Genomic DNA, 27,809 nt, shown 5'->3' with positions numbered 1-27,809 from the left:
TGCCAGGTGAGTTTTGACACAATCAGTAGTAGTACGAGTTTGTTTGGATGAGTGAGTTTGATGGATGACTGGTTGGTTGGATGAGTGAAGTTGATGGGTGAGATTGGTTGTACGAGTGAGTTTGATGTGTGACAATGGTTGGAAGTGCGAGTTTTATGTGCGAGATTGGTTGGATGAGTGAAGTTGTTGGGTGAGATTGGTTGGATGAGTGAAGTTGTTGGGTGAGATTGGTTGGATGAGTGAGTTTGACTGGCATGAGGTTGGTCCAATCCTGGTCCACAACCACCCCCATCCCCCACTACCACCTACTAAAGGCACAACGACCATACCCCCCCCCACCACCTACTAAAGGCACAACGACCATACCCCCCCACACACACACACACACACGCCATCCCTCACAATCACCACCTCCCCTGATGGTCGTTCATTCAACCAATCTGAGCAATCCAATTCACTCATCCAACCAACCTCACCCAAACTCACACATCCGCCTTAAAATTAACTTATAATTTCATATTGCTGAAAAAAAAAAAAAAAATCTTTTGAATATGTGGCTAATCATTCTAAACCTGGATTAGACAGTGGCCAATTCCTTTTGAAAGCCAGAGCACACCCAGCCTCACATTAACCCTAACTCATCTCATCTAACCTTTCTACTTTCCAATTATCATTTCCTTCCCTCTCTCTGTTCATTCATTCCCTTGCTTGTTGGTAAACCGTCTCCATTGTTAGCACCCTGTCACCTCACTTTTGTGGAGAAAAAAACAAACAAAGAAAAGAACTTTAGCTCCTCTAATCAAGCACCATGCTGGGTGGTTTATTGTAACATTTGATTGTTAATTGCAGGCAAATGTCAGAACAATGCCATTCCAATTTCATGGCCAAAGGCCACATTTGGAGAATCTGAAAAAAAAAAAAAATATATATATATATATATATATATATATATATATATATAAAAAAAAAATAATAAAAAAAAAAGAGTACTTGTCAACACATTCATTGCACATCACCTGTGCATGGCAGTTCTCACCTGCTCCTGTGTGGGAATGTTTGTGTCCTGCTCCAGAGCATTGTTTAGCAGGTAGCAACTCATGTTCTTGCGTGAATGGTAGTCAAAATAGTCAAAGAGTGGGCGGAAGTGTTGAAGTTGAAGAACCATCAGGATGTCATTGTACGTGTCGACGGGAATCTTGAGAAGTCGCATCAATTCCCGTGAAACTGCACCGCTTGTGGTGACGCTGAAACAAACAAGGAAGGAGATATGTATACACAAATAGTGAGCTATCCACCAAGCATTAGAACACAAACTTTTCAGAAGATGAAAAATAAAAGATGGAAAACTGAACCAAACTGCCAATGAAATTCTATGGTTTGGGGCAGGGGGGCGGGGCGGGAGAAAAAAATTATATATATAATAATAATAATAATAATAATGATAATAATAATGGGACGGGGTGGGGAGGAGGCAGGGGGGGGAGTATTAAAAGCAAGGGAAGCCATCTGAATGCATAAATAATCATAAAATGGAGGTATATCACTCAAATGTAGGTGTATACAAGAACACTACTTTCCATAATCCAAGTACCTGGCTGAGTAAAAACTGTAATCAGAGCTGGCCATTCCATGTTAAAAACTTTCATTAGCTCCTCTAATACAACATCTCATTTTAAAGCCTTAGGTATAGCAACTGTATCCAAGATACTCTCAATGTTCAGTGTCAGGATTTGACCAATGGAGATTATGGCAAACCTACCTCAAAATCCGGTTCACCATAAAACTTCACAGATCAGACTTTACTGTGAATGTGGCTCTTACCTCAACACATGAGACACTTGTGTGGCATGCTAGTCATAAAAGCCATTGCAGCCAGTGGTTAAGGTTATATTAGAGAAATATTTTGAATAAAACCTACTTCGAAGTAAACACGGAAATATGCACAGTGTCAGTTGATGTCCACAATGTTCTCTACCAGCTCTTGCCCACCAGGTTGCAGTCATCCTTTCATCAACCACCCCCCTTGGTTACTTTTGCTCAACTCAAGGTACCTCAATCCTGAGTTGATTCAATCTCACAAATGAGAACCCTCACCCTCTGGGCAGGAGTATATGTTGGCCCACCAAACAGATTGCTGCTTAGTGTCCAGGGAGTCAAAGAAAGCAACACAATCAATTTAGTAATCACCAGGATGAGTCACAAGGTGAGAAAAGCCTATGATAAAGATGCTGCACCATAATCAACAGTAATCACTGCTGTGAGAGGTGAGGAAAGCATGTGATTTGCCACACCACCAAGATGGACCATTGTTTGTTGACGCGGAGACAGGATAACAATAGAGATCTACTTGGTCAGTGGCGTGACCAATCGACATAGCTCCAGCCACACAACCTCTTCCAATAGATTCTTCTTTCCAGTGCTTCAAGTTGGCAGTCGACCTGGAGTAGCAATGATCTTTTCCATTTCATTTTTAATGAACCCTCATCTAGTTTTAGGTTGCCATTTTCCCTTCTGTCTCCTCTCTCATTTGTTCACCCTGTTGTTGCAACCACATGCAGTCCCACTGTCATGTTACTTTCTACCCTTTCTCACCTCACTTGATCAAGACCGTAGACAAGAAAAAAAAATGGTTTCATAAATATGGCATTATTTCCAACAGAAATAATAATCCAAATCTCAAATCTTAACGTTTTGGTTTTGTCCACACCAAAATAAATAAATAAACAAATAAAGATTTTTTTTTTCTTGATAAACTTGATTGTCTTGTCTTTGCTGAAACGACTATCACCTTTCAAACATCACTCTATCTTGGACATGCTGCTTCTACTATCCTGACAATGGATGGAGGCCCTCAATGTGAGACATGAAATCAGAGCCGTCTCTCCAGACAGATCTCAAACTTTCAATACAATCTGGCATCCCGCCCTGATCTCCAAACTCTCTGGCCATGGCATCCAAGGCCCACTCCACTCTTGGCTTACTCGCTTTCTCCACTCTCCTAGCCAGCATGTGGCTCTCAACAGAATCCTTTCATGTCATCTCTCTGTCAAGGCTGAAGTGCCTCATCCTATTTCTAATCCTCATCATCAATCTGACTGTAAAATCCTCTATTTACTGATGACTCCACCATCTGCTGTGACATTTCTCAACCTTCAGATATACAGAAACCAGCCTCTTCCTCTCTTCAAACCTTTAAAAAAAAAAAAAAAAATCACAAGCTGGTCAAATACTTGAAATAGGTCATTAAAAATCTCTCTCTCTTTGAAAGGCCTGTCTGGCAAATCCTCCCATATACTTCAACAATCTTCTTAAAGAAGTTCAGTCATTCAGCCTCCTAGGTCTCACTATCAGCCATTATCTTTCTTGCACAAACTACATTTCAAAGCTGGTCTCCAAAGCCGACTGCAGACTGAGCATCCATCGTACAAAGTCCTTCCTTGGCACAACTGAAATTACATCCATCTGCAAGGCCTTTATCCACAGCTTGATGGAATACTGCTCACCCCTCTGGGCTGGCACCCTTACCTCACACCTTGCAAACCAAGGCCTTCAATATTATTGGAATCCCCCATGATGAAACAGAGGGTCTGGGTCTACTACTTTGCTATTGCAGACAGGTTGATGGTCTATTCAACTGCCTCCGTTCTGGTCTTACAACCTCTGCTCTTTCCACGGTTCCCCCCTCCCCCCCCATCTTTCTGCAGGCGCACGCAGTCTAGCAGTAAGCCCCTTCTGCGAAATCTCCCAAAATCCAGAATCACTGCTCATCTCATTCATTCCTTTCACCCCCCCACAAAAAACAACAACATTCTCTTCAATCACCTTCTTCCCTCAAGATTTTCAAGTTCAAGACAGCTGTTCATCACAATCTCATATTATCCCCAATCCATAACCATGATATTGATATTTTCTACCTCTATTAAACCACCCAACTTCCATACTTTTTCCTTTTGTGCCCTTGGTTATTTAATACTAGCATGTGCCCGTAAAAAATAAAAAATAAAAATATTCAAACCGCGAGCAACAAACAACAACCACGCAGGCCGTTTCTTCGCTCTAGAGTGCCCGTATGTGCGTGGCCCGGAAGTTCGAATATAATTCGCAGTTACGATTATTCGTAATTTAGTGTTAATACCCAATTATTCAATTAGCGCCAACGTATTTTACCTTTTCGCAATGTCGTGGCAAGGAAAAACAAAAAGAGAAGAGAGAAAAAAAATTACTTCCTGGTTCGGAGAATACCAGCACTCTGATGTTACCGAAATTTATACACCGTCTAATATGAAAACGATCATAACTTGGGGCATTGTGTTTATCTATAAATGCGCATAAGAAAGATAAATTATTAGAATACACGAAGTCATCATTATCCGGAAGTCCGTACGTTGTAACCCGTAATGGATCCGGAAGTCCGTACGTTGTAATCCGTAATGGCGAACGCGGCTGAGCTTCCCTTCCCCATCAGCCACGCCCACGCAACAACGTGTCTTCTCATTAGTTTGGTAAATAAATGGCCATAACTTGGGAACCACTTGTCCGATTAATATCAAACCTTGAAAAGGCACATCCTCAGGTCCCCAGCAATATACCTGGCAAGTTTCAATTCGATCGGACCAGCGGTTGTCGAGAAACAGCGGTCTCTCTCTCTCTCACACACACACACACACACACACACACACACACACACACACACACACACACACACACACACACACACACACACACACACACACACACACACACACACACACACACACACACACAGCTGGAATTGTAGATATATATAATAATAATAATAAAAATTTGTAAAGCCAACTAAAAAGTATCCAAAATTGCAACGGCCCTCCACATTCACATTGTATTCAAGCTGAACTTGGCAAAAAAATTTAAACAAAAAGCAAAATGTATTGGTGTTCTTCATATTGTTAAAATAAAAGTTTAAAAAAATTTGATGACAAAAGTTCAAATCATAAATAAACAGAAGCAATTACAAAACACAGCAGTCTTGTGCTGTGGACAGCCTCATAAGGCCTATTTGTACCTACTATGACCTTGCACTTCCACCCAATTATTAAAGTCTTCTCCATATTCTGAAAAGGAAGGGTTGTTGAAAATTTGATGACAAAAGCTTAAAAGTTATGACACAAGACAGACACAACACACCATGGTACATGTCAGACAGTATAATGAGGAGCACATTCATGGATAATCACACACACAAACACTCAATCATTTAATATGTTCCTGACTCACCGTTCAAGATTAATCCTGCCAAATATTTCCACAGTCGTCTCCAGAACCTTGTCCACATAGTCAACCCTGTCTGGGTAGCACTTCATGGCCAAGTTGATAAGGGAAACTTGCAACGATACAATATCTTCAGTGGGCATATCCTTCCGAGACTTGTGGAGATAATAGCAAAACAGGATGAATATGGATGTTAAAAATGTCATTGACAAGAGATACCAGGAATAGGAAGTGTCATCATACAATCTCTTTGTACACGTGATGTCATTTCCAACAGATTAATTTTTTATTTTTTTTCTCCAATTCCAAAATGTTCTTTCTTGCATAGCATATTAGTCAATGTCAAAATGTGACATGCACACAAATCTGCAATTGGTTCAACATGCACAATACATGCTGTACCTTCTCACGTTTGATTACTTCCTAACCAAAACATTTAAATCATAAACCTCCAACGACCACAAAAGGCAATACCTGGATGACAGAAGCAACTTGCTGGGAAAATATGTCAAAGAGTCGAATATCTGAAGGGATCCCAGGCCCATCTTCTCGGTGAGCAAACAAAGCAAGCCTGTTATTAGATGTGGTGATCGTTAGGATGAGAAAGTACAAGGAGAGTGATAACATTTGGATAATTTGCCAGACATTCAATTATGGCCTTTGCTTTGACAAAAATCCAATAGAGTAGTACAGCGAGTCAGCCGATTTAACAAACAACAAAAAAATGATGTCTTTATAATATACAATCTCAAGTTGCGTTATATTCTACATATTTACAATGTAATGACTTGCAACATATCTTTGGGGAAGTACCATTCGAGAAAATATCAAGTGAGGATTAAAAAGAAAAAAGAAGGAAAATGGAGCCCACCTGTCAATAAGAGCAATTATGATATTCTTTACATTGACATTTTGATGCAGCTCTGCACAAGCCCGCAAGAAGAGGTTGAGCGTTTGCAGGTGAAACTCATCTGGAAAAACCTGGCGTTTCAGACAGAATATATAAAGGTGAAAAGACAAGTGTGGATGAAGTAGGAGTGAGCAAAAGGAAAAATTAAAAAGAGTATTTTCTACATTTCAGAACAGCATCGAATAAAATTAAAACCATATATATATATATATGTATATATATATATATATATATATATATATATATACATATATATATATATATATATATATATATATATATATATATATATATATATATATATATATATATATATATATATATATATATATATATATACATATACATATACATATATATATATATACATATACATATACATATACATATATATACATATACATATACATATACATATATATACATATACATATACATATATATATATACATATATATATACATATACATATATATATATATATATACATATACATATATATATATATACATATACATATATATATATATATACACACACACATCATAATTTCATCATCGAAAGACAGCGACCAGCCAATACGAATGTCATCGTGAAAACCCATATTTTAAACAGATGTTTCGAAAGTCAAAGTATGATGACTTAATTATCAGTTCTGTAATCCAACACACCTGGATTATACACTCCATAAGATACTCCTGTGCAATTGGGTCTCGACAATTCACTAACTGCTCCAGTATTCCAGGTAGAACCAACTGAAAGAGGTTGGAATGGGGGGTGGAGAGAGGGGTGGATGGGTAAGCATGAACAAGGCATCCAAATAAATAGGCTACAGTCAATCAATTCTGTTAAGCAAGTACGATGTATTGGCAAGTCTTCTGGCAACACACGAGACTGATCAAATAAATGCAAGTCACATTTAAAAGGATCTTGCCTTAACATCCTGGCCACCCCACTACTTGGAAGAATTTAAAAAAAGAAAACAGTGAAAAAGATTACAGTTCCCATCTAGCTTATCCTAATAATGGACTTTTAAACCATCACCTCTGATAGAAAACATGCTCAACCTAGAATGGTAAAAATAATAAAATAAAAAACATCTGGAATTGGAAAATCTTTTTGTTTGCTTTTTACCAACCCACAGTAGTAACAGGAATCAATTACCACCTATGTGAGCCTGAAATCCAATATAGCCAAGTGTTGCAAGACTCATTTATACTACACGTGAGGTCTCCTGAGATGAAGCATCTGTAGTTTAACTACATGGATATTTAAGGTTCCTGTATAGCCAACCTTGAGAGGTAGGGCCAACTTCTGGGCCAGGGGATCGCTGAAATAAATTGGACTACAATTTGAGGTGCGTGCTTGATTTCTATACACTCCTGAACCGCTGGACAAAACAAGCAGAAAACTGATGTTTGTCATGTGGGGTGGAGTCAGCAGAAAAAAATATATATAGATAATAATGAGAAGAATAAGAGGAGGAATATTATTATTATTGATAGTAATAATTTTTTTTTTGGGGAGGGGGTGTTGTGGGGAAGGGAACACCAATTCTATATCTGTGAATATGCAACCCAAAGCACTTCTCCTGGCAGGAGGTGGTCTTGCAAGTCACACTAAAATGCATCAATTATTGGGGGGGGGGGTGATTCCATAAACATGCTACGAGAATAGTACAGTACCAACACAAGTTTTACCAAAGGTCAAAAAACCCAAATAAACCAAACCTGCTTGAATTTGTCCACAGTTACACCATCGAGCTGGCTCAAGCGTACAAGGTTAGTGCCCACGAGGATTCGAAGCTCCTGGCGCTCTCGCTCACGTTTCTCTTTTTCACGACTGTGCCCTTGATGCTGCATCCGCACCCACAGCTTGTTCATCTCAGCAAAGTTGAGCAACACGAAGTCCAGCGAGTCAGAAATTTCACCAGTTGCTTTCTCACTGTGTGACAAGCAAAAATACATCTGATAAGCCACATCAAATTAATGCATTGCACATAGATGCAAGCAGCTTGCAGACTGACAAAGCAAAACGAAATAAAGCATTTAATTTTAGATAAATAAATAAGATAAACAGCTTGATAAATAAAGAAAAAGAAAGATAGATCAATCAACAAATGAGGAACTAATCATCTTGATACACAAAAGTGTTAATTGTAGATAGCCAAGTGAATGATAGCAACAGGAGGCATGTGACATATGAAAGCAGAAATTATTCATTATTTTAATGTACATCCTTAAAGATAAAAAGTAATAATAATAATGCTTCAAACAAACTGGTCGTTTCAGCCACAGAACTGCTAGCAACATATTCTGCCATGTTCAAAAGCCACAAAAGTCCTAATAACACTTACTCCGTGTTCTCGCAGTCATCAGGAAGCACATTCCGCGTACACTGCAGCAGGTAGTTACGGAGGAATAGTCCGCGCAGTGGGTGTTGCACGCCACGACACATCTCCACCAAGTCCTTCAGGATGTCTTTACGTGATTGTGAGTATGTACGGATGTACACGACTCCAACAGTCACCAGTAGGTACCTGCATAGACATTGTAACTCTCAATGTGAGAGTATTTGATAATCTACTTCCTTCTGTCAAACGGCTCAGATATCCCAACTGCAGTGTAGCAGATGAGCAAGTATCTTAACACTCCCTGATAGATTCTCTGTTCTTTCGCCCCAGTTAGTCAAATAGTACTGGTAACCCATAAAATTAATCTACAGAGTTATTCATTGCATAATATATCAGTTGATAAGGTTCAATGGAGGCGGTACTCACAGTCGAGGAATAATATTTCCAGCATACTGCACCAGCTCGTAAAGATCTGCCACCTTCCGACCCTTAGCAAACTCATCCAGAAGAAATACTTCAAGATGATGAAGTTCATCAGTAACTGCCATGTCTGAATGTATCAATGTCAAAGGTGGACAATTCACAATAAATCTATAAGCTGCACTTTAAATAAATGTTCAATGGGCTGATGTAGACTTTGATTATGGGGAGCAACATAAGCAATTACAAGTTTTTTTTGAATCTGTAATGAATTGAGAGATGCAAAACCTCGGTGAGATGAAACTTCATTGTGATTGGTAATGCTCAGCACAAAACAAAATGTACTTCTTCCGTTTCCACATGCACAGAGGATGTGGTGGTGAGAGTCCATCGGTTGACAAATCACCAGGTGTAATGCTGCTAGTCAGTGACCAAATTGTCAGTGGGATTTGACAATCACCATGCTCAAGCAGGACTCATTCGTGCAGCAAGGTGACTGTGCTGCATCGCTGGCTGGATGGTCTAGACTAGAGGTACGTACTCACCTCTTAGCTGTCTAGCCTGGGTTCAAATCCAAACCAAGCTATAAACTGTCATCCCATTGTTTCACAGGCAGGGCGGATTCATCAATGCGTGTGCCATCCCTCGGATGGACATTAATCAGGCGTCCCGTCTACTAGCATTAGTTGGTGGACATTAAAGATCCCAATGGTGTCCTTCAGGAAGAGTAGGCGAGCCATCGCTGGCAGTATGAACAAATTTCGAATTCCTGCCCGAACCAGCAGAGAGAATTGCATCAGCGGCACAGCCGTGCCTTCAGGAAATGATGCGACCCCACAGCCTTGTGCTGCACAAGGGCGACGAAGAACTGCGACTCACCATGCTGTTTGTAACTGAAATATGATCGGTACGTGCAGGCATATACTTCATGTGGTACTTCAGTTAAAAGTGTACACATTTTCACATCAATTGCATCCAAAAGATAAAGTTGCAAAAAACATTCGGTGACGTTTTGCCATTTAGAATAGAAATTCAGAGCCAGGAAAAAACAACTTTGTGTTGTCTAAAGAAATGTTCACTTCGACCGATTCCATTACCGCTTTGTCATGTCGATCCCAAGGGAATAAAACTGATGAGATAATCTCACTTAAACAATCATTTTGTAGATCACATATTTGACAAGACTTTTTGAACACTCGTCTGTGCTCCAATTTCACAAAGTCGTCGTCTTTCTCTTAATCACCGTGCGTGTGCAAAGCGAAAACCTGGGTTTGTCTGTCGGTCTCTCTAGATCTGTACACATGACAAACGTCAGTTTATGATCGAGGAATAACAATTTCAACAGAATGTTACATTTTAAACACAAATCTGCCGTTTAGCAGTACTTTGTAGCTGAATTTTTTTTGTTGCTCTCTGCGCATGCATGATCAGGACAAAAAATTGCGTTTTTTTTTTAGTGTCGGCTTGTCGAGGAAACAAAATATTAAACCATTCCAAGGAAGAAACACTGTTTTTAAGGATGCCATAAAGAACACATAAAAACAGGCACAAATAGCTAACGTGACATGTTCAATAGGGTGGTGTACAAGACTGGATCAATTGTGGTAAAAATCCGAAAATCTTTTATTTTTTATTATTATTTATTTTTTTCTACAACTTTTACACTCTTATTTCAATTGAATTATATACTTAAAATTAAGCAAACACCAGGCATCACCTTATTGGCACTTCTAAAACTCTTCCGTTTAGCAGTACTTGGACAAAATATTGTGGCATTACGACCACCACTCACAGTCCCCACCCATGTTTCTCAAGACTGCAATTTTGGTCCTTCACATGCATCTGGAGAAGCTCAGAAATCAGCAGTGACTTATTTTCAATTAGAAAAGGATGTTCACAGCAAACCAAGACTTCAAGATAAATAAATAAAAACAAAAATCACTGTAAAATTAAGGCAAGGCAACTTAGCCTAAAAACAGTTAACAAAAACAATTAAAGTTTTATATGTTCCTAAACGTCTATAAAAAGTCATCCGTTTGATAAATTTATTGAATGCAAAACCAGCCAAGTCAAAGCTGCATCTCTGATGACCGCAAAGACAAAAAGTTCCAGGACGTGGGAATGGCCAAGGATACAAAGCTCATAGTAACTTTTTGGAGACAGCATGGATGTACGTAGCTCTCCCAACATGTTTGAAGCATGTTTGAGGCCATCCATGAGCTTGTTCTTATCCTACAAAAAAGGCACAATTGACCAAACGATGATGTAATAGCATGCTGTTCATAAAGTAGGAAAAAAAAAAAACCAACGAAAAGTACAATGGTGAAGTTATGTACAGATTTATACCAATATACTACCACAAGCAGGATTGCCCATTTGCACTGCCAAAAGTTGTCCCAAAGTTACATCCCAGCTAGGCAAGCATAGTCACAGCAACTTCACTCAAGTTTTTGATCCTACCGACATCCCAATGGACGAGCGACTCACCAGACATCGTTTCATCTGGAAGGATTGCACCTTCACCACCTGCAGGGCCTCATCCAAAAGCTTTTCTTGATCATCCTGCAAAATTAGAGAGACACGACTAAGCTTCAACAACAGATAGATCCATGGGCCTGGGTTAGCTCAATGACACGAGCCCAGTCATGTAATCATTGATGACGGATTAAAATTCCAACCACACTATTGTCTGGGAAGAAAATGGCAATGCACGACCGTGGCACCAACTCCATGGTGGATGGCATGGCACTAACTCCATGAATGAACCACCTTACAAAATGGAATATTTCCTGGATCTGCCTGGTATTTGCAAAGCTAGAATGTTGTGTATATATAATTATTTATTTATTTTAACACAAAGTCAGTTCAATGTAACACGACAGTGCGAGTCGTCCGTGACATTTGACACCTCACAGAACTGGTTGGCACAGTTTAGTGACAGTAAGGATCATATTAAAGGTTGAACCCAAGTTAAAGGACGGAACAATGGCTGCATTGAATGCACTTGACCTGCCATGGCACGGCTCTGGGTCATTGTGACCCATTCACGTCCGTCTCAGCTTGTCCGTCCGTTCCTCCCTAGTTTAAGACTTCAGGCCCAACAGTGAAAGCCTGTAATGTAGTCGAGGCCCGAGAGAACGAGGAAGCCTCGCACGGCACACGCACAAACACAAATAACATCAACGCACACTTCACGTACCATAGCCCCGAATTCCTCTTGATCTCTTTCTTTTTCCACTCTTATCGTCGATGCTTCACCGACTCGACCCTGCTCGCCTGGCCACAGCGGCCTTCAGGCGGCAGAACCACGTCATGTGACAGCACGGGAGGGAGGGAGGGAGGAGTTAACGGAGTAGGAGGAGCCAAACGCGCTTCACCCATTGGCTAATCGAGCGATTGTTTTGCTGCTTTTTTATAAGCCGATGGCACAGGGATTCTTCTTCTTCTTCTTCCTCGTTACATTTACCCCCATTTTCATCTTGAAACATTGAACCTTCACATTTAATAACATGGCCGTTATTTAACTCGCTTTATGAGAGCCCGTCATACCTTAAACTGTTTAATACTGTTACACTCGCGGTATTAATCCAATTAGTATGGAGTTTATAGTATCCTGTGACTAAAACTTCCAGTTGCATTGACGACTCTTCCTCACTAATACTCTAACCCAGTCTGTAATGGCCCTGATGTCGTGTGAGGCTTCATAAATGGCGAGCGTCCGTCAGGAAATCAGGAAAGATCATTTCCCGCCCTTTTCATTTTATGTCTCGATGAAAGTTGTTCTGCGAGGGCAATGGCAAACCACCAAGTGCAACACTTTCCCAACGAACCGCTTCATCAGAGAGTATGTGGTACGTCAGAATTGAAAGTCTTTTTTGGGCGATGATAATAAGGAGGGTTCTGTGAAGTCTTGTGTAAAAATTATTAATCGTGAGGAGAATTATCACAACGAGCAGATTGTCTTGTTCCAAGATACTTGTTCCCGACGGGGAATCTTGTGCCGAGCGTGCGACGCGTTCTTCTGACGCATTCCCTTTTTGGGTGGTGTATATGATACTGACAGCTGCTTCAATCGTTCTCGAAAATAAAATTAAAAAAAATAGGGTTACGTGCATGGAGCAAAACATACCGACTGGTTATATTTCAAAACACCTCACGGTACTGGAAATGTGGGGAAAGGAATCGTGCAATGTTAATGGACGCTTGTAATACCCTCCCACACCTGCAGGTGGCGCTGCACATTTACATGGAGAATTTGTGGCCTCCCTCAAAGCTCACCGGCAAAGAAAACAACACCCCGAGTTGTCATGGTCCAAACACATCACCCTTTGTTTAACATCATCCCGACCCTTCATTGAAGTGTGTGTGTGTGTGTGTGTGTGTGTGTGTGGTGCGTGTGCGTGTGCGTGTGCGTGTGCGTGTGCGTGTGCGTGTGCGTGTGTGTGCCATATTTGCTGTCTTTTAATTACGTTCGTCTCTTTATTAATTACACACTTTTGGAATGTATCTTTTGACCCTTCAGATTGCTCACTCCCCTTTGAACTTTGAACCCTTAAAAAACCCCCAAGACGTTTAAGATCCTGAAGACCCAGATGACCCAAATGACCCAGATGCCCCAAAAGACCCTGACAACCCAAAAGACTCCAAAGATCTAAAAGTCCCCGAGGACCCAAATGTCCCAAAAGTCACCGAGGACCCAAAAAGTCCCTGAAGACCCGAGAATGAAAATTTGGTCCATCGGACCAACGGGCCCACTCTAATAAAATGTAAAGTTTCAGCCACATACGAGTTTTATGAACACAGAAGCCAGCCAGAGTTCGAGGAGGAGCAGAGGGCTCAGACCGGTCTTTAATCGTAGTGCCCTGTCACACATACGACATAATCCTTTTTGGGACTTTTCTGAGCCACGGTTCCCGCTGGGCCCGGAAATCTGAATTTCCTTCAAAAATTAATGTTTCCCCAAAGTTTATCAGCTCACAGCTCCTCACTCGAGCAGCTGAGCGAGTCCAGACCAGCACAATCAGCAAGACGGGAGATCTGTCTATGGAGGCTACAGAACCTGACAAAAGAGGTACCCATATCGAATCTCGCACTTTTCAAATTCGCATCTCACACTCATGAGGCTCGGTGTGCTTGCAACTCCAGAATGGGAATGTCGGTTAAAACAAAATATATTGTAGTCTCCTCACGGGGCAAAATATGCAGTGACATGTTAAAATGAGGTGCACACGCAAACTGGGGGTTGTCCGTTATTAGACCACAATCGTTAGCCTGCTTTTCAACACTCACTTCAAACAAATCACATTCCCTTTTTGCAGATGGGAGAAAACGTGGCGGTATGGGACGAGGACGTCCTCCACGAACACGTGACGTTGGTGATGCAGCATTACCGAACGGCTGGCCTGAAGTAGATCGTCGCCGGTTGGACAAATCCGTCATATCGTGGAGAGTCAACCATGGCCGTATCCAGGGTATATCACTTGGCATTATTGAAACCAGAGTGTCGGTTGAATGATGCTCCCATCATGCTCCCACCATAAAATCCATTGGCGCACCCACACGTTGGAGCTATAGATAACACAGCTGATTAACAACACCATAAAGAGGAGTGGGCGAAGAACTCCACATTCAGGGACCCCCATTAGCCAACGTCCAAGCACAACAACAGCCATCCCTAAACAGTCAGGCAGCTCGCCACGTAGCCCTACATCCACGACTGACCGCTTCAGCTAATCGGCATGGACGTCGACCATCGCCGTCGAGAGAAACACATATTCTCCATGTCGATGACCGAACCGACAGGTCGCACATATCAGCCCAGTAAGTGAGTGATTTGATTTATTCTCCCTTAATTACAGACTGCCGACAACCATCCCTTGTTTCCCACACAAAGGTTCATGACATTGCTGAAATAAGAGATACTGACTGGCTCATTGAACGAACCGCTCAACCATCTTTGAATCATGATGTGGATTTTGCATCTCATCCGAGTCATGTCCTGACTTTGCCTCACCCGGTTTACCGGGGAGGCAAAGGCAGGCCCGAACTTTGCAATCGTCACGCTTGTTATACGTGCGAGTACATCACTTCGTCATTACTCAAACAAGTGAAACTCATAACGTCTTTGTCTTTTTACTTCTATCATGCAACTATACAGCTGTCATGTACTTATTCTTACATAGACATGTCAAAGTTACGTTTGTTTTCTCTTTTTGTCACCGTTCTAAATCTGGAAGACAATGAGAAGAGGAAGTGGAAGAGCTCGAACCACAGAATGCCAACTCGCTGCTGGGTGGATACGACAGCGTGTTCGATGGCTAACGAACACACAGATGAAGATGAACTTCAATTAGAAACCAAACATAAATTTGTATAACTTTGCCTTTGGAATGACATGCATAAACCTCTCAACATGAGTACAATTCAGGTTCTTCGATGTACATTTCCACAATGTCATGAAACCCTTTATAAGGTGTTGGGCATGGATAAGTAGTTTATCAATTGAATCAGTCATATTGAGTACTAAATATATATGATCATAATCACAATAACACTGTTAAAGTTATGCCAAAAAACCCCAATGAAACAGACAAGGCAGTATCATCCGTGTCATGATATCCTTAATTTAAGGGCCACTAGTAAAGGAGTGCGTCGCAATCTCTTCTTGCCATCAGGACTTCAGATACAGCATCATGTAACGAATAACGATGGGTCCCCGCATGCACATGATGCGTGTACCCTTCTTCTCTTCCCCTGATATTCATTTCACTTTCGTTCCTGCATAATTCCCACTATGGGTTATTTTGTTTGGATAACTGACGAAAGGAATAATATGATCCACTTCTTGCTACCAAAACAGTGATGGCAGCGTCTTCCTGGGGTAACGTAATAGTATGACTTAATAGAGATTGGCAAAGTAGCTCACTGTGCTATTAAGATTTCCCGTTAACTTCACCTGATGTCCAGTCATCCTTGTCCGCATTAATACAACTTGTAGTTTAATCCGACACATTTGACTTTCTTGATTGTCACGTAGTCATCCACGGTAATTACCACGTTTGAACACCATTAAAGTTGTGTCCATAATTCACCTTGTTGTTTTTGAAATGTGCATTACGACTCTTTGTCATATCTGTCATGTTCTATAAACACACGGTAGTGTACAACCATTTGTCGAGTGAGTTATTGAGGCGATCTGTATATCACAACTGGTATGAGTGTACTTTAATGGATTTGAATTGCAGAAAGCTGATCATTGGTGGTGATAACACTGTGTACCAAAGCCATGTGACAACTATCACTCTTGAGCCTTACCTGTCAGGGTGCCAATGTTTAATATAATCAGCCCTATGTCATGACTTCCGAAATTTTCTTCGTTTCTGCAATGCCCTGTAAACTTCCAACACAACGCGTCAGACCCCCTTGATGAAGTTAAGACAGCATAGTCCCCCCAACCACACTAAACAATGTCCACACTCTTGCCATCTTGTATGCAAAATTGCCACACCCTTCATCCTGATAATGTCTGTCATGCACTCACGTTGCATGTGATGGAGCACAAAATGGTCCTTCAATGAACACCAACTAAATTTCAGAAAACAGGTCTCGACTCTCACATTAGTCCTTCTCAATGGTACCTCTTGTCACCAGTCGTACACTGCCTACTTGTTCAACATTAATTTCAGTTTCAAATGACCCTCTCAGAATGCATCTGAATAAAAGTACCCTCTATTATACTGCTCGGTCGATGCAACAAAATGACCACCCACCACACTGTTTGGTCCTCTCCACGCCTCCATTTATAATTTCCCCATCCCACTAATGGACACGTCGTTTACAGACACTGATTTACGCGACAAACTACAACGCAAAGGCCCGTGCAAGCAGTTATCGTACATCGCTTTGGGTCATCATTCGGGACTAAACTCCATCCATCGTCAAATCTAGGTGTTGACTCTGACTACTGCAGTCAAAAAATCGTCACATATAGTTGACTATATAAACTGCACAACCTACTATACTATTGCGATTATTGAACACTAATTAGTCCAGGCTTGGATCTTTAATTTTGCTGAGGAAAAGGAAACTTTTACTTATGCTGTGCACCTATCATTTCACAACTTTTGAGAAACAATCTGAAGTGAGCAGGACAAAGAGGATAGAATCGAGAGCAGTCCCATGTTATCCTTTGCCCCGAATGAGGGGTTGAAGTATTAATAAGCAACAAATGATCCTCGGACGAATAAACATAGTGAAACACAGGTCGAGCTTTTCGGCCACGATCAGCCAAATGACTCAATTTTAGCGAGAACGCCTGCAGTCAGAGAGCTTCATGGAAAGAGTCACGATAATTAGGCCAGGCCAATGCTGACGACATGAGAGCCCCCAACAGTTCCTTTTAGAGTTGAGCATGCCTGACAGCGCACCTCCCACCGGCCCCTCTAACTCACCTGCATCGACACCTCGTTGATACCCATGGGGGCCAAATTTGCTCATGTGCAGGTGCGAAAGCGGTCGCCAACAAGCCCCAACTTCTTTTTTTTCCCCTTGTCTGTCTAATTTCCCCCAGATTAATGTGACACCTGTCTGTATTAAGGCTGGTTGTATGAGGTTTATTTGAGTGCCAGGGGTAAGGCTGTTCATCTGTCACACTGCATTTCTGTACATACTTGCATCTATGTAAATACGTGCCTGCTAATGCAAGATTTGTTCTTTCCAAACCTGCTCGATTGCCTCTTTCCTTCATTGGCTAGACATAGTGTGTTTTAGATAGTCTGGAGGTTGTACCCCACTGATTTGCTGCGCTATTCTAGCCGGCAGCCCGCCTACGTTTTTTTCTCGGCCGTACATAATTAATAGACAATGGTGGGAGACCAAGAGCTCGGAACCTATCTGAGGTAACAAGGTCACCGGGAAGGTAACGTGAAAGATTGGCATGGGGACCTTGCCAGATTTCATCACCTTAGACAGCATCTGTGGTTGCTCAGCATCTAGTGGAGTCGGGGAGTTATTCGTGGCTCGTCGGCTTCAGGGTCAAAGGTCGGGAAGTAGGTCCGAGAGAGGCCACTCCATAACACATGGATGTAGGTCCGTAACAAATGGATATACTGTGTTCTTCCATTTTTGGGCAGAATGGACTTGAGTTGACTCGTCTGTTTCAATTACTGAATCAGGTTGAGGGTTTCCTTCAATGTGGTTCATTATTTTCTATTTTCCACAATTCTGGACCATTTGTACTCCAGGGAATTTTTCAATTCAGTCTTTTCATTTGATCCTCAGTCTTCCTGTTTCTTTGAGGTCCTCCTCAAGATCGCCAATTTGTAAATGTAGTTGTCCATCGGTTGTCCGTTCTTCTTGCAATGTGTCTAACTCGGTCCCTTTTCAGTTGTACAGCAATGGAATACCACCTTGTACCATGTTGGTGTTGTTCGCATTTTACAAAGACTTCCAAGTGCTATGGCAGTGCAGTGTTGTTACTTCATACCAAGAGCAGCAGATGCACCCATCTGTTAAGGTCAGAGGATAAAGTGAACGAAGAGAGTTTCCTCGCCAACCCGCATTGGCAAGCGTGGAGAGTCTGCCAACCCTGCCACCTCCCTCTCCAATATGATGGGTCACATTCATCTTCTCATCAAGATGAGGAACAGCAAAGAGCATTCTGGGAAATTTACACAGACTAGACCTAATTGATCAATTTAAACATATTGTTATGGTTTTGGAAAACATACCCCAGAGGGAGAGCATCCATGGACACGAAGGTGACCCGAGGATCAGTTATTTCATTAGTCCTTGTAATGATAGTCCTCGGTCCCTTGTCAAAGTGCTGTTCGGGGTGGGCATGCATTGATTCGGCTGTATTTTTCCAGTCATGTCTCCCCCCTCCCCCTCTGTTACTTTCAATCTTTCTTCCTTCACACCATCGTTCTGTCCAATTCTTCTGTTACTTTCAATCATTCTTCCTTCATACCATCAGTCCATTTCCCTTCTCTGCCTTTCTCAATCTAACAATTAACTCCCCGTCATAAAATATCCTTTCAACAATTCCTCCTTCACCCCATCGGTTCTACCTTCAACCCCGTGGCAGTTTGATCATCCCTCGGTCCAGCGGAGTCCCTCTCCTTTTTATATGCATGTGCATGGCACGGTACGTGACACTTGGTGTTCATGGCCAGTGAGGTTCGGTGCTTTTCACAGGCATTGCACAGTGCAGAACTGTATCAGTGAATGCTTACGTGTGAAGGAGGGGCGGGGGCTTCCGTCATGCCCTTGCATGCATGGGAGGAGAGGCGGGGGCTTCGTTGAAAGTTCCCTCAGAATGGCGGGTCCGGGCACCTCGGGGACGCGGCTGCATGTTCCCATTATGTCACATCGCCACTGCCCATCTTCAGCATCCATTTCCCTCTGCATTCTCTTCGATATATGTGTGAGGTGAGGGAGTGAAGGAAAGACTGCTTTTCTTTTCTGCATACTTTACTTTTATTTCATTTCAAGTTCTTCTTGTTTCATTTTTGTCCCCTGAATGAATGATGGCCAAGTCTTTTGTGAAAGTAAGATTGAATCAGAAGAAAATGTGTTCCGGTTCAAGCTGCTCTTATGTGCCTTTTTGCTTTCTCGCTTGTAGATACTTGCTTTTAAATGATTGCTTGCTTGTGTGTTTGTAATAAATGTTTGTTTGTTGTTATTTCCAATCTGTCTCAGTTGTCTTTTCCCTTATTGGTCTGACACAGGGCACAAGTATAGATGGGAAGTTGTACCCCACCTGATTTGCTTTGTTGGCCAGTGCACACTCACTGTAACGCTCGGCAGTAATCCAAGTGTGCGCTGAGGGAAAGTGACCCTAATTAGCCGACCGTTCACAGGTAAGGTATCATGCGAAGTAGTGTAACCCTGCCCGGATTGGCCGTGCCAATCGGCGTTTGTGGTTGCCCAGCAACCTGCCAGTGCATGGAATTATCTGTGCCTGGCGGCCTCAGGAATGGACGTTCAGGAGGAACCCAAGTGTTTCCCCTCATGGCAAACCTTGAACCCCGGATCCGTGACAATATGACCACGTACAGAGTGTCATTTCTAATACGAAGAGGAAAATGTGGTGTAGTCATGCCCACGGGGAGGGGCATGATGATGATGCATGATGGGCGTGATGGTGGAGGAGTGGCCGTGGGGGTCGGCAAGGGATATGAGGTGTGCACGCCGCCTGAGGCGTCGCAGTAATGCTGGAGTCGGCCGGCTCGTGAGTGTACCGCGTACGGAATAAAGGGGAGCCGCGGGCACAGTACGCCCGCGCTCGCACTCGTGCAACACAGCCCGGCTCGACTGTTCCTCCGCTTCGTATCTGCCTGCTAAGCATCTCCCAATTCAGTACAGCACAGTTGGCGAACGAGGATCTTCGAATCGGCGTGTGTAAGGGCGGCAAATGACCCGTGCGGTTCCAGCCTACGGAGCCAAAGGTCTCGCCAGCGCGAACATGGCAAAGAGTCGGTGCATGGCAAACGTACGCGTGCCCGCCTTCGTCGGAATCGACTTCGGCCACGTCGAGTGGGCAACGTTCGTTCATTTGGTTCATTTTCTTGTTCGTTTTGTCGAGGATACGCGTTTCAGCTCGAACGCGGCGTTGGACGTCGCGCAAGCTCTGGAGAATGTCCGAGGTCTCGATGGTCGGGACACAGCAGATGGTCTAGGGGTCATCGCAATGGGCCAGGCACGCACGGCCATGCGCATGGTCTGCGGCGCGGGTCGTGGGCGAGCGTGGCAATGCAATCACTCGGACGGCGGTCTGGGCTCTCGAGGTCGTCTACGGTGTGTGGGCCGAGGGTCATCGCCCATTGTTGCGTTCATAGATGGCGGTGTGCGAGGCGATCCTTCCGTCCCGCGTCGAAACCTGCTTGCAATTGATCCGGAAATGGCAAGATCAGTGGCAGGGGGGGGGGGAGGTGAGCGAGGCATGGATCGGGTGTCGAATTGAGTCCACTCGTGCTGGCCGCGCATCGCATTCGGCTGTGCCGTGCAAATTCACGGCAGAGGAGCGTCCGGCACGGTTCAGAGATCATTTTATTTCTGGTCTGCGAGCAGCCATTGACATTGTCTGCGAGCAGCCATTGACCGACATCACATTCGACTCGGCGATCGCGACTGTTTCATCTGTTGAGCAGACACCGGTGACCGCGCAAGTCCGCGCGATGGCTCAAGTGCCGCAGGGTGCTCGCACGCCTAGCGGTGCGGGACGAGAGCGCGCACCGCAGCACGGTCGCACCGGGAGCGAAGGGGCACCGCAGCACGATCGCACCGGGAGTGAAGGGGCACCGCAGCAGGACCCCAGTGACCTGGAGATCAGCCTGCAGCCGGGGCATGATGATGCCGGCGAGCCGGAGCAGGAGCCGGGCTCGGCGAGCCGGACCCTTTTGGGTCGGAACGGGTTCCGGTTCGTGCCTCCAGATGTGCCAGTGCTCTCTTCGAGACCTTCGTCGAATACCGAGGGCGAGGCTCTGGCGGCGGGGGCCGCGTCAATGCAGCGGGAGCCACCGTTCGTTGCTGCCTGCGGCGATGATGTGCGCTCCAGGAGCGGCGAGAGCCATATCGGCTCTCGCGATGAGTTCCCGCGCTTCGTTCGCGATGAGTTCCCGCGCTGTGGCAAGGTTCGTGAGGCAATGCGCATCGGTGTGGTTCAGGCAGCTTCAACAGGTGGCGGTGCGCCCGTGGCGTTAAAGGGAGTCGCGAGTCGCAGCATCAAGTCGACAACCAAGAAGCGGACTCGTGATGTGGGTTGTGGGTTGTTGTTCAAGGCATATATGCTTTTCCTTGCTCTAGTGATGCAGGTTAATGTTGTTGAAATAAATGCCAGCAGTTCTTGTGTAAAAGTGGATGTGGCGGAGATCAGTCAATGGAGTTGGTGTTATGATCAATGTGATGTGGGGGCGAATAAAGAAGGTTTGTTAGCCTCCAGTTGCTCCAGGCCGCAGGTAATTGCTTTGTCTTGTACTGGGATTTTATCAAAAAAGCGCGCTGTACGGAAAAATGAATTCGCAATGGTTCGAATGTTATTCCTATTGATTTATAACGAGCTTATGGTTGAAGTGGGGTTTAAATGGAATTACTACCGTCTAACTGCCGTGTGGGTCTCGGAGATCGACTCGGAGCCGGGACTCGTGCGCTGGTCGGCGTTACCCCCACCTCTGCTTTCAGCGAGGTCAGACGTGCCTGGCGCCTGGGGCGTGGCTCTCTGGGTGCGCTCAAGGCCGTTTTGGCCATGTGGTGGAATCTTAACTGATTATGGTGCATGAGGGTTGGGGAGTGTTTGTTGCTTCCAGCCAAGGGTGCTGTTCAGCGCCCCCACCAAGGTCGGTTGGGTCTGGCGGTGGCGCCGCGGGTTCCAGACAGCGGGGGTCCGGCCTCGAAAGGTTTATCTGTTTCAGGTCTGCCTGTGGGCGGGTTTGCTGAGTCGTGCTGCTGTGCTTCTCCAGTAGCTCGCTTCCACGCATTATATGATGTGATGTGCTGTTATACTTCGCTGTTTTCATTTTATTTGCATGATTATTATACCGAGGTTCTTCGTGTTGTCTATGCTTCTTATAATACTGATCATTTAATAATCATACTTTTAGGAGGGAGGAGTGTGGTGTAGTCATGCCCATGGGGAGGGGCATGATGATGATGCATGATGGGCGTGATGGTGGAGGAGTGGCCGTGGGGGTCGGCAAGGGATATGAGGTGTGCACGCCGTCTGAGGCGTTGCAGTAATGCTGGAGTCGGCCGGCTCGTGAGTGTACCGCGTACGGAATAAAGGGGAGCCGCGGGCACAGTACGCCCGCGCTCGCACTCGTGCAACACAGCCCGGCTCGACTGTTCCTCCGCTTCGTGTCTGCCTGCTAAGCATCTCCCAATTCAGTACAGCACAGAAAATACCGATTTGGATAACTACTACAAATAAATTATTAAATTAAAATAATTTTTTTTTTTAATTCATATTAAAATAATTTAAAAATTATTAAATAATTTGATGAAATCAGCCCTGTTAATTTTTTACCACTAGTGGTTAAACCCATGTCTTTCATTGAAATAGACATGTAGCAATATATTTTTTTGAGGTTTTAAGCCGATTAAAGGGGCCAAAAATATTCCCCAAATTTGGCAATTTGGACCAAAATGAAACAAATTTTTATAACATGTGACCAACAATACATGGTATAACAGTGCCAGATGGTTAAAATGAGACCAGCCCCAGATTGTTGTTCCTCCAGTTGGGGTATCTTCTCAATTAGAGCCATTTTTTAGTTTTGGCCACAGTACTATGTCCCAGTTGCAAAGATGCGAGACCTTCCCTTCATCAATGCCTCACCATCTTTACAATTTTGTAGAGACTGATGCACATATTTGAAGTGTTGGGGGCAGCACCACATACTCGTTACAGCAGACTTTGCAATCGATAGCAAGGCACAACAGAGCAGGCCGGAACCTCTGGTGAGCAAAGTAACGATGAGACAGGAAGAAATGCATCCGACAAAGGCTTTCCTGGCAAGCATTGGAAAGATATTCAGAGATGGTGGACTTCACAACATCCTAACCTCATCAGATGTATATGCAGCAGCGACAGCTGACCAGATGTTCCAAAGAAAGCGGTATGCCTGTGGAATCCGTGGTGTCCAACTGGCACACGAATCACTGTCACACATGTTCCTGACCTCAGCTGAGGCTTTTGCCACAAAGACCTGTTTGCCATGGCTGACCGATGAAACCAAGCAACTAGTACACGATCTTGAGCAGTCCTTTAAATCCAAGGATGTGACTGCCTGTACCACCGTTTGCCAGAAAGCAGAGGATGTGATCCCCCAGTCCATGTTGGATGAAATAGCTCTCTTTCGAAAAGAAGGAAGACAACGCGCAGCTACTGGGATAGCTTTCTAGATTCTGGGAACATATTGCTGCGATTGTTATGAGCAGATCGGCAGGCAAACTTCCTCATGCATATTCAAGCTGTGATGGAAACTGTCCCGTATTTCGTCCTTGCTGGGCGGATCAACTTTGCCCGATACACCACAGTGTACATCGCAGATATGAAATAGTTAGAAGAATAAGAGCCACTGATGTATTTCCACATGATGGAGGGAGGGTTTGTCGTGTGTAGGTCAGCGACCAGGGTCTTCAATTGCGTTCTGACTGATAAAGTTCTGCAACGAATGATAAATTGCGAGGCAAAGAGCCAGGGAGGCATGATTGGTTTTACTCTGCATAAAGGCGCACTGTTACGGTGGCTTATGACATGACACATCATGGGTGAATATGCAGAGGCTTTCAAGGGACTTTGTAACTCTGGCAGTAAGGGAAAGCTGCGTGAAGAGCTAGCAGATTCTCATTCAAACAAGGACAGAAAGGATGTGCAAGATATGAAGGAATCCCTTTATAGTCAAGAGCCAAGATCCATTTGACCGAGATGATGTTCCAGACCGTCGAATGAACATCACCGCAGGTCAAATGGCATCACAACATGTTGAGGATCCAATGAAGGGCATCCAAGACAGGGGGCAAAGTTATGTTTGCTGACTGTCAGGGAACAACTTGGAGATGACCCCACAAAAAGTTTTTGGGAAACATTAAAGAAGTGCACGGTGTCAACATTTGCGGACATGAAGAAAGCCCTCCCAAATGACAAGGATCAAAACCTGAGAATTGACATGGAGGTGTTGTTTTGAAGGCTTCTAGCAGTCTCCAGGAGTCGTGATGTAGACCTGAGGAACGTCCTCCAGTACGAAGTGGCTGCAGTATGACCAGCACTCTTCCATGATGATGGAACAATGAGAAAGACCAACAAAGCTGACCTTGCCCAGAGGCTTGATTCCAATTGTCTGGAGGTTTCAGCAGAGTTGCCACAGATACCAGCATCCACTTCATCCGCTTATATCATCGATGGCATGGCAATGGTTCAATTGCTGAATGAGAATAAGTTCAGCAGTTCAGAACATTCAAGGATTCGTAAGAAGTGGTTCAGAAATGAACAGTTCAACTTCTTAGGAACCCGTCTTTGGAGTTGAGCTGTGTGACAATTATCTTTGATCGCAACGATAATGGGTCGTCAATCAAGACAACAGAAAGAGAGCAATGAGGTTCTTCTGGTTCACAGTTACCTACGTATTAGATCCAGGGGAGCAGACAAGTTCCAAACTACCGCAAGTTTCTAAAAGGAATAGGCAACAAGGCAAGCCTTGCAAATATATCTCGCGTTACATCTTGGAGCATGCAGCAAAATATATTCCACGTGGGAAATACATCATCTTGGCAGGAGGATTCAGTGAGGGAAAGCTTGTGTAGGCCATTACCCAATCTGGTGTGTCATCCCTTGAAAGTCTTTATTTTAACCAGGAGGAAGTTGACACTCAGATGATCCTGCATGCTTGCAGTCTGTCAAAGGACCATGATAGGATCATAATTCGTTGCAATGATGCCGATATCTTAAGTCTTACTAATCTACTGCTTCAGCAGAGGACAATTAACTGACCAGGTGTATATGTATGCTGGATATTCGGGAAAGCAGCGCTACATTCCAGTACATCTGATTGCAAACGAACTTGGCCCGACAGTTTGTGGGCGTCTCCTTGCTGTCCATGCCCTGACAGGATGTAATACAACATGCTCATTGAAAAGAATAGGCAAGATTGCCTATTCTAAACTGGAGAAAAATATAGGCATTCTATCAAAGTTAAAGACCGTCCATGAGGATAACCTAGACGACAGTGTCACTGCAGCTCACAGCTAAGATCTACTCTTGGAAGGGAAGAAGTGGAAAGACGTTGATACCCTTGAGGAGTTGCGCTACATCATGGCTGCGACAACAGACAAGTCAGCATCAATGCTTCCCCCGATGGAGGATTCCTTCAAACAGCATGTCCCTCATGCTAAATACCAAACGCAGATTTGGTGTGAGAGTCACATCCATAACCAAGAAGTGATCGAACCAGTTGGCCATGGCTCATCTGCTTGTGATGATGGAGGCATCACTCAGATGATGTTCACTCAGGCACCTGCTCAAGTTGAGGTTTGAGACCTGACTCATCTCTACTGTGCTGATAAAGACTGTGTGTTGGGAGGAAGCATCCTTGCTTGCTTGCTGGACTATAGTGCATAGATGCTTGTTTTTCTACAGACTGTGAAAGTCAGATTAACAAACCCAAAGGAGATGATGAAATGGAAGTGGACACATAGACAGCTCCATGTAATTAAGTGTGTTATGAGCACAGTTCTTTGCGTTGTTGCAAACAGGGGGTTAATTATCCATTCTTGTACCCATTCCCCCATGCTTAAACAGATTTTTATATCAATGAGACATCCAAGGTGAAGAAACAAATGAGGTCTGGTACTGCTATACCATGTATTGCTGGTCACATGCAAGAAAATTTGTTTCATCTTGGTTGAAATTGCCAAATTTGGGGTATATTTTGGCCCCTTAAACCCCAAGCAGCGTAAAACCTCATAAAATGCATTGCGACATGTCTATTTCAATGAAAGACATATGTATAACTACCAGTGGTAAAAATTAACAACGCTGATTTCATCAAATGCAAATAATTGAAAAGGCCATTTTTTTCACAAGTTTCTGCAAACAAGGGGTTAATTCAGCATGTTGTACACAGTTGCTGTAACTACAACATCACTTTTCAAAAACTAAATATCCAGACGGTTAAAACGAGAACAATCCCAGCTCGTTATACCTCCGGTGGGGGTATCTCCTTAAATAGAGCCCTTTTTCAGTTTCGGCCACACTACTATCAGTACGTACATGATTTACCGACTGGAATCCGTACTGTACACAACCCAATAACCTAAAGTAGCTTTCACCCTTGTTTTGGGGGAATTTCAACAAACAAATTTTTAAAACATTGCATTATAGACGTTTCAAGGAGATGTGCATAAACCACAAGCAAATACAGGTGTTGGAGGAGAGTGCTACCAAGTTTAGAATTTAAAAATTCTGGCCTACAATTTTATTAATTTCAAGTCAATCAAACCTCAAAAATACAAAAACTACAAAAACTTCAGGCTTGTTGTGGACACAAATGTGCCACCACATGTTGATCCACCACCGAGAACCCCAATTGCTCTCAAGGACAAAATTAAATCAAAACTTGATGAGACCGTTCTATAGGGACTCACATGGCATATCGAGGAACGACTGAGTGGGTCAGCGCTCTCACATACGTAACACAAAAAAAAGACGGTAATATTCGGATTTCTTTGGACCCAAAGCATTTCCATTAAACCCTGATTCATCCATATCACAAAATACCTACAACGGAAGAACTCAATCACAAATTTGCAGCAGTGAAATACTTCTCAAACCTTGATGCCAAGTCAGGGTACTGGTCTGTAAGACCGATGGGGATCATGCGATGGGGATCGCCACGGACCATGTAAGACCATGCGATGGGGATCGCCAACGTCTTATATTTCAGACCACAGCAGACTGGTGTTGTTTCCAATGATCGCTTTTCGACTAGGTGAGTAAGCCAGGACATTTTCCAGATGGAAATGGACCATATTCTCCAGGATTGTAAAGGTGCAGTTGGCATTGCAGATGACATCACTGTCTTTGGCGCCACTGAAGAGCAGCGTGACCAGCACCTCAAGGAGCTGATGGAAACAGCATGACATGAAGACATTGTTTTCAATTCAAACAAATGCTACATCAAGACGGCCAGCATCACCTTCTTTGGTAATACTTATGGTAGACAAGGAATACGGCCTGACTAGCAGAAGGTTTAAGATCTGAGAGCTATTCCAAAACCCGAGAACAAAGCCGAGCTTCAACATTTCATCGGCTTCAATGACATATTTGTCGCGCTTCATCAAGGACTTCAGTATGAAATCTGCTACTCTCAGAGACCTTCTCAAAAA

At 43.6% G+C, this 27,809-nt stretch overlaps 1 protein-coding gene and 1 long non-coding RNA gene across 3 annotated transcripts in view; one reads left to right on the top strand and one right to left on the bottom strand.

The window, feature by feature from the left end:
- VPS35 (VPS35 retromer complex component) overlaps positions 1-12,276 on the bottom strand; it is a 33,062-nt gene extending 20,786 nt beyond the window's left edge. The window contains exons 1-11 of the mRNA XM_085877148.1: positions 12,130-12,276; positions 11,418-11,492; positions 11,066-11,162; positions 8,937-9,060; positions 8,514-8,696; positions 7,888-8,101; positions 6,829-6,912; positions 6,119-6,228; positions 5,722-5,818; positions 5,254-5,402; positions 1,037-1,244 (exon numbers count right to left, since the gene is read on the bottom strand). Coding sequence (XP_085733274.1) covers positions 1,037-1,244; positions 5,254-5,402; positions 5,722-5,818; positions 6,119-6,228; positions 6,829-6,912; positions 7,888-8,101; positions 8,514-8,696; positions 8,937-9,060; positions 11,066-11,162; positions 11,418-11,492; positions 12,130-12,132 — 1,344 coding nt within the window. The 5' untranslated portion in view covers positions 12,133-12,276. The remainder of the gene's footprint in view (positions 1-1,036; positions 1,245-5,253; positions 5,403-5,721; positions 5,819-6,118; positions 6,229-6,828; positions 6,913-7,887; positions 8,102-8,513; positions 8,697-8,936; positions 9,061-11,065; positions 11,163-11,417; positions 11,493-12,129) is intronic.
- Positions 12,277-12,393: 117 nt separating this feature from the next.
- LOC147027616 (uncharacterized) lies at positions 12,394-16,096 on the top strand. 2 transcript variants are annotated; one of them, XR_015057137.1, is made up of 3 exons: positions 12,394-12,781; positions 14,249-14,754; positions 15,167-16,096. It is a non-coding gene; the product is annotated as an uncharacterized LOC147027616 (long non-coding RNA). The 2 variants fall into 2 exon arrangements; XR_015057138.1 differs by lacking the exon at positions 12,394-12,781 and adding an exon at positions 13,353-14,001.
- Positions 16,097-27,809: the final 11,713 nt, after the last annotated feature.

The sequence above is a fragment of the Eptatretus burgeri genome, chromosome 4 (assembly GCF_056783735.1).
Source record: "Eptatretus burgeri isolate ZD-2024b chromosome 4, Ebu_testis_v1, whole genome shotgun sequence".
NCBI classification, from domain to species: Eukaryota; Metazoa; Chordata; class Myxini; order Myxiniformes; family Myxinidae; genus Eptatretus; species Eptatretus burgeri.
This window is presented reverse-complemented; position numbering and strand designations above follow the sequence as displayed.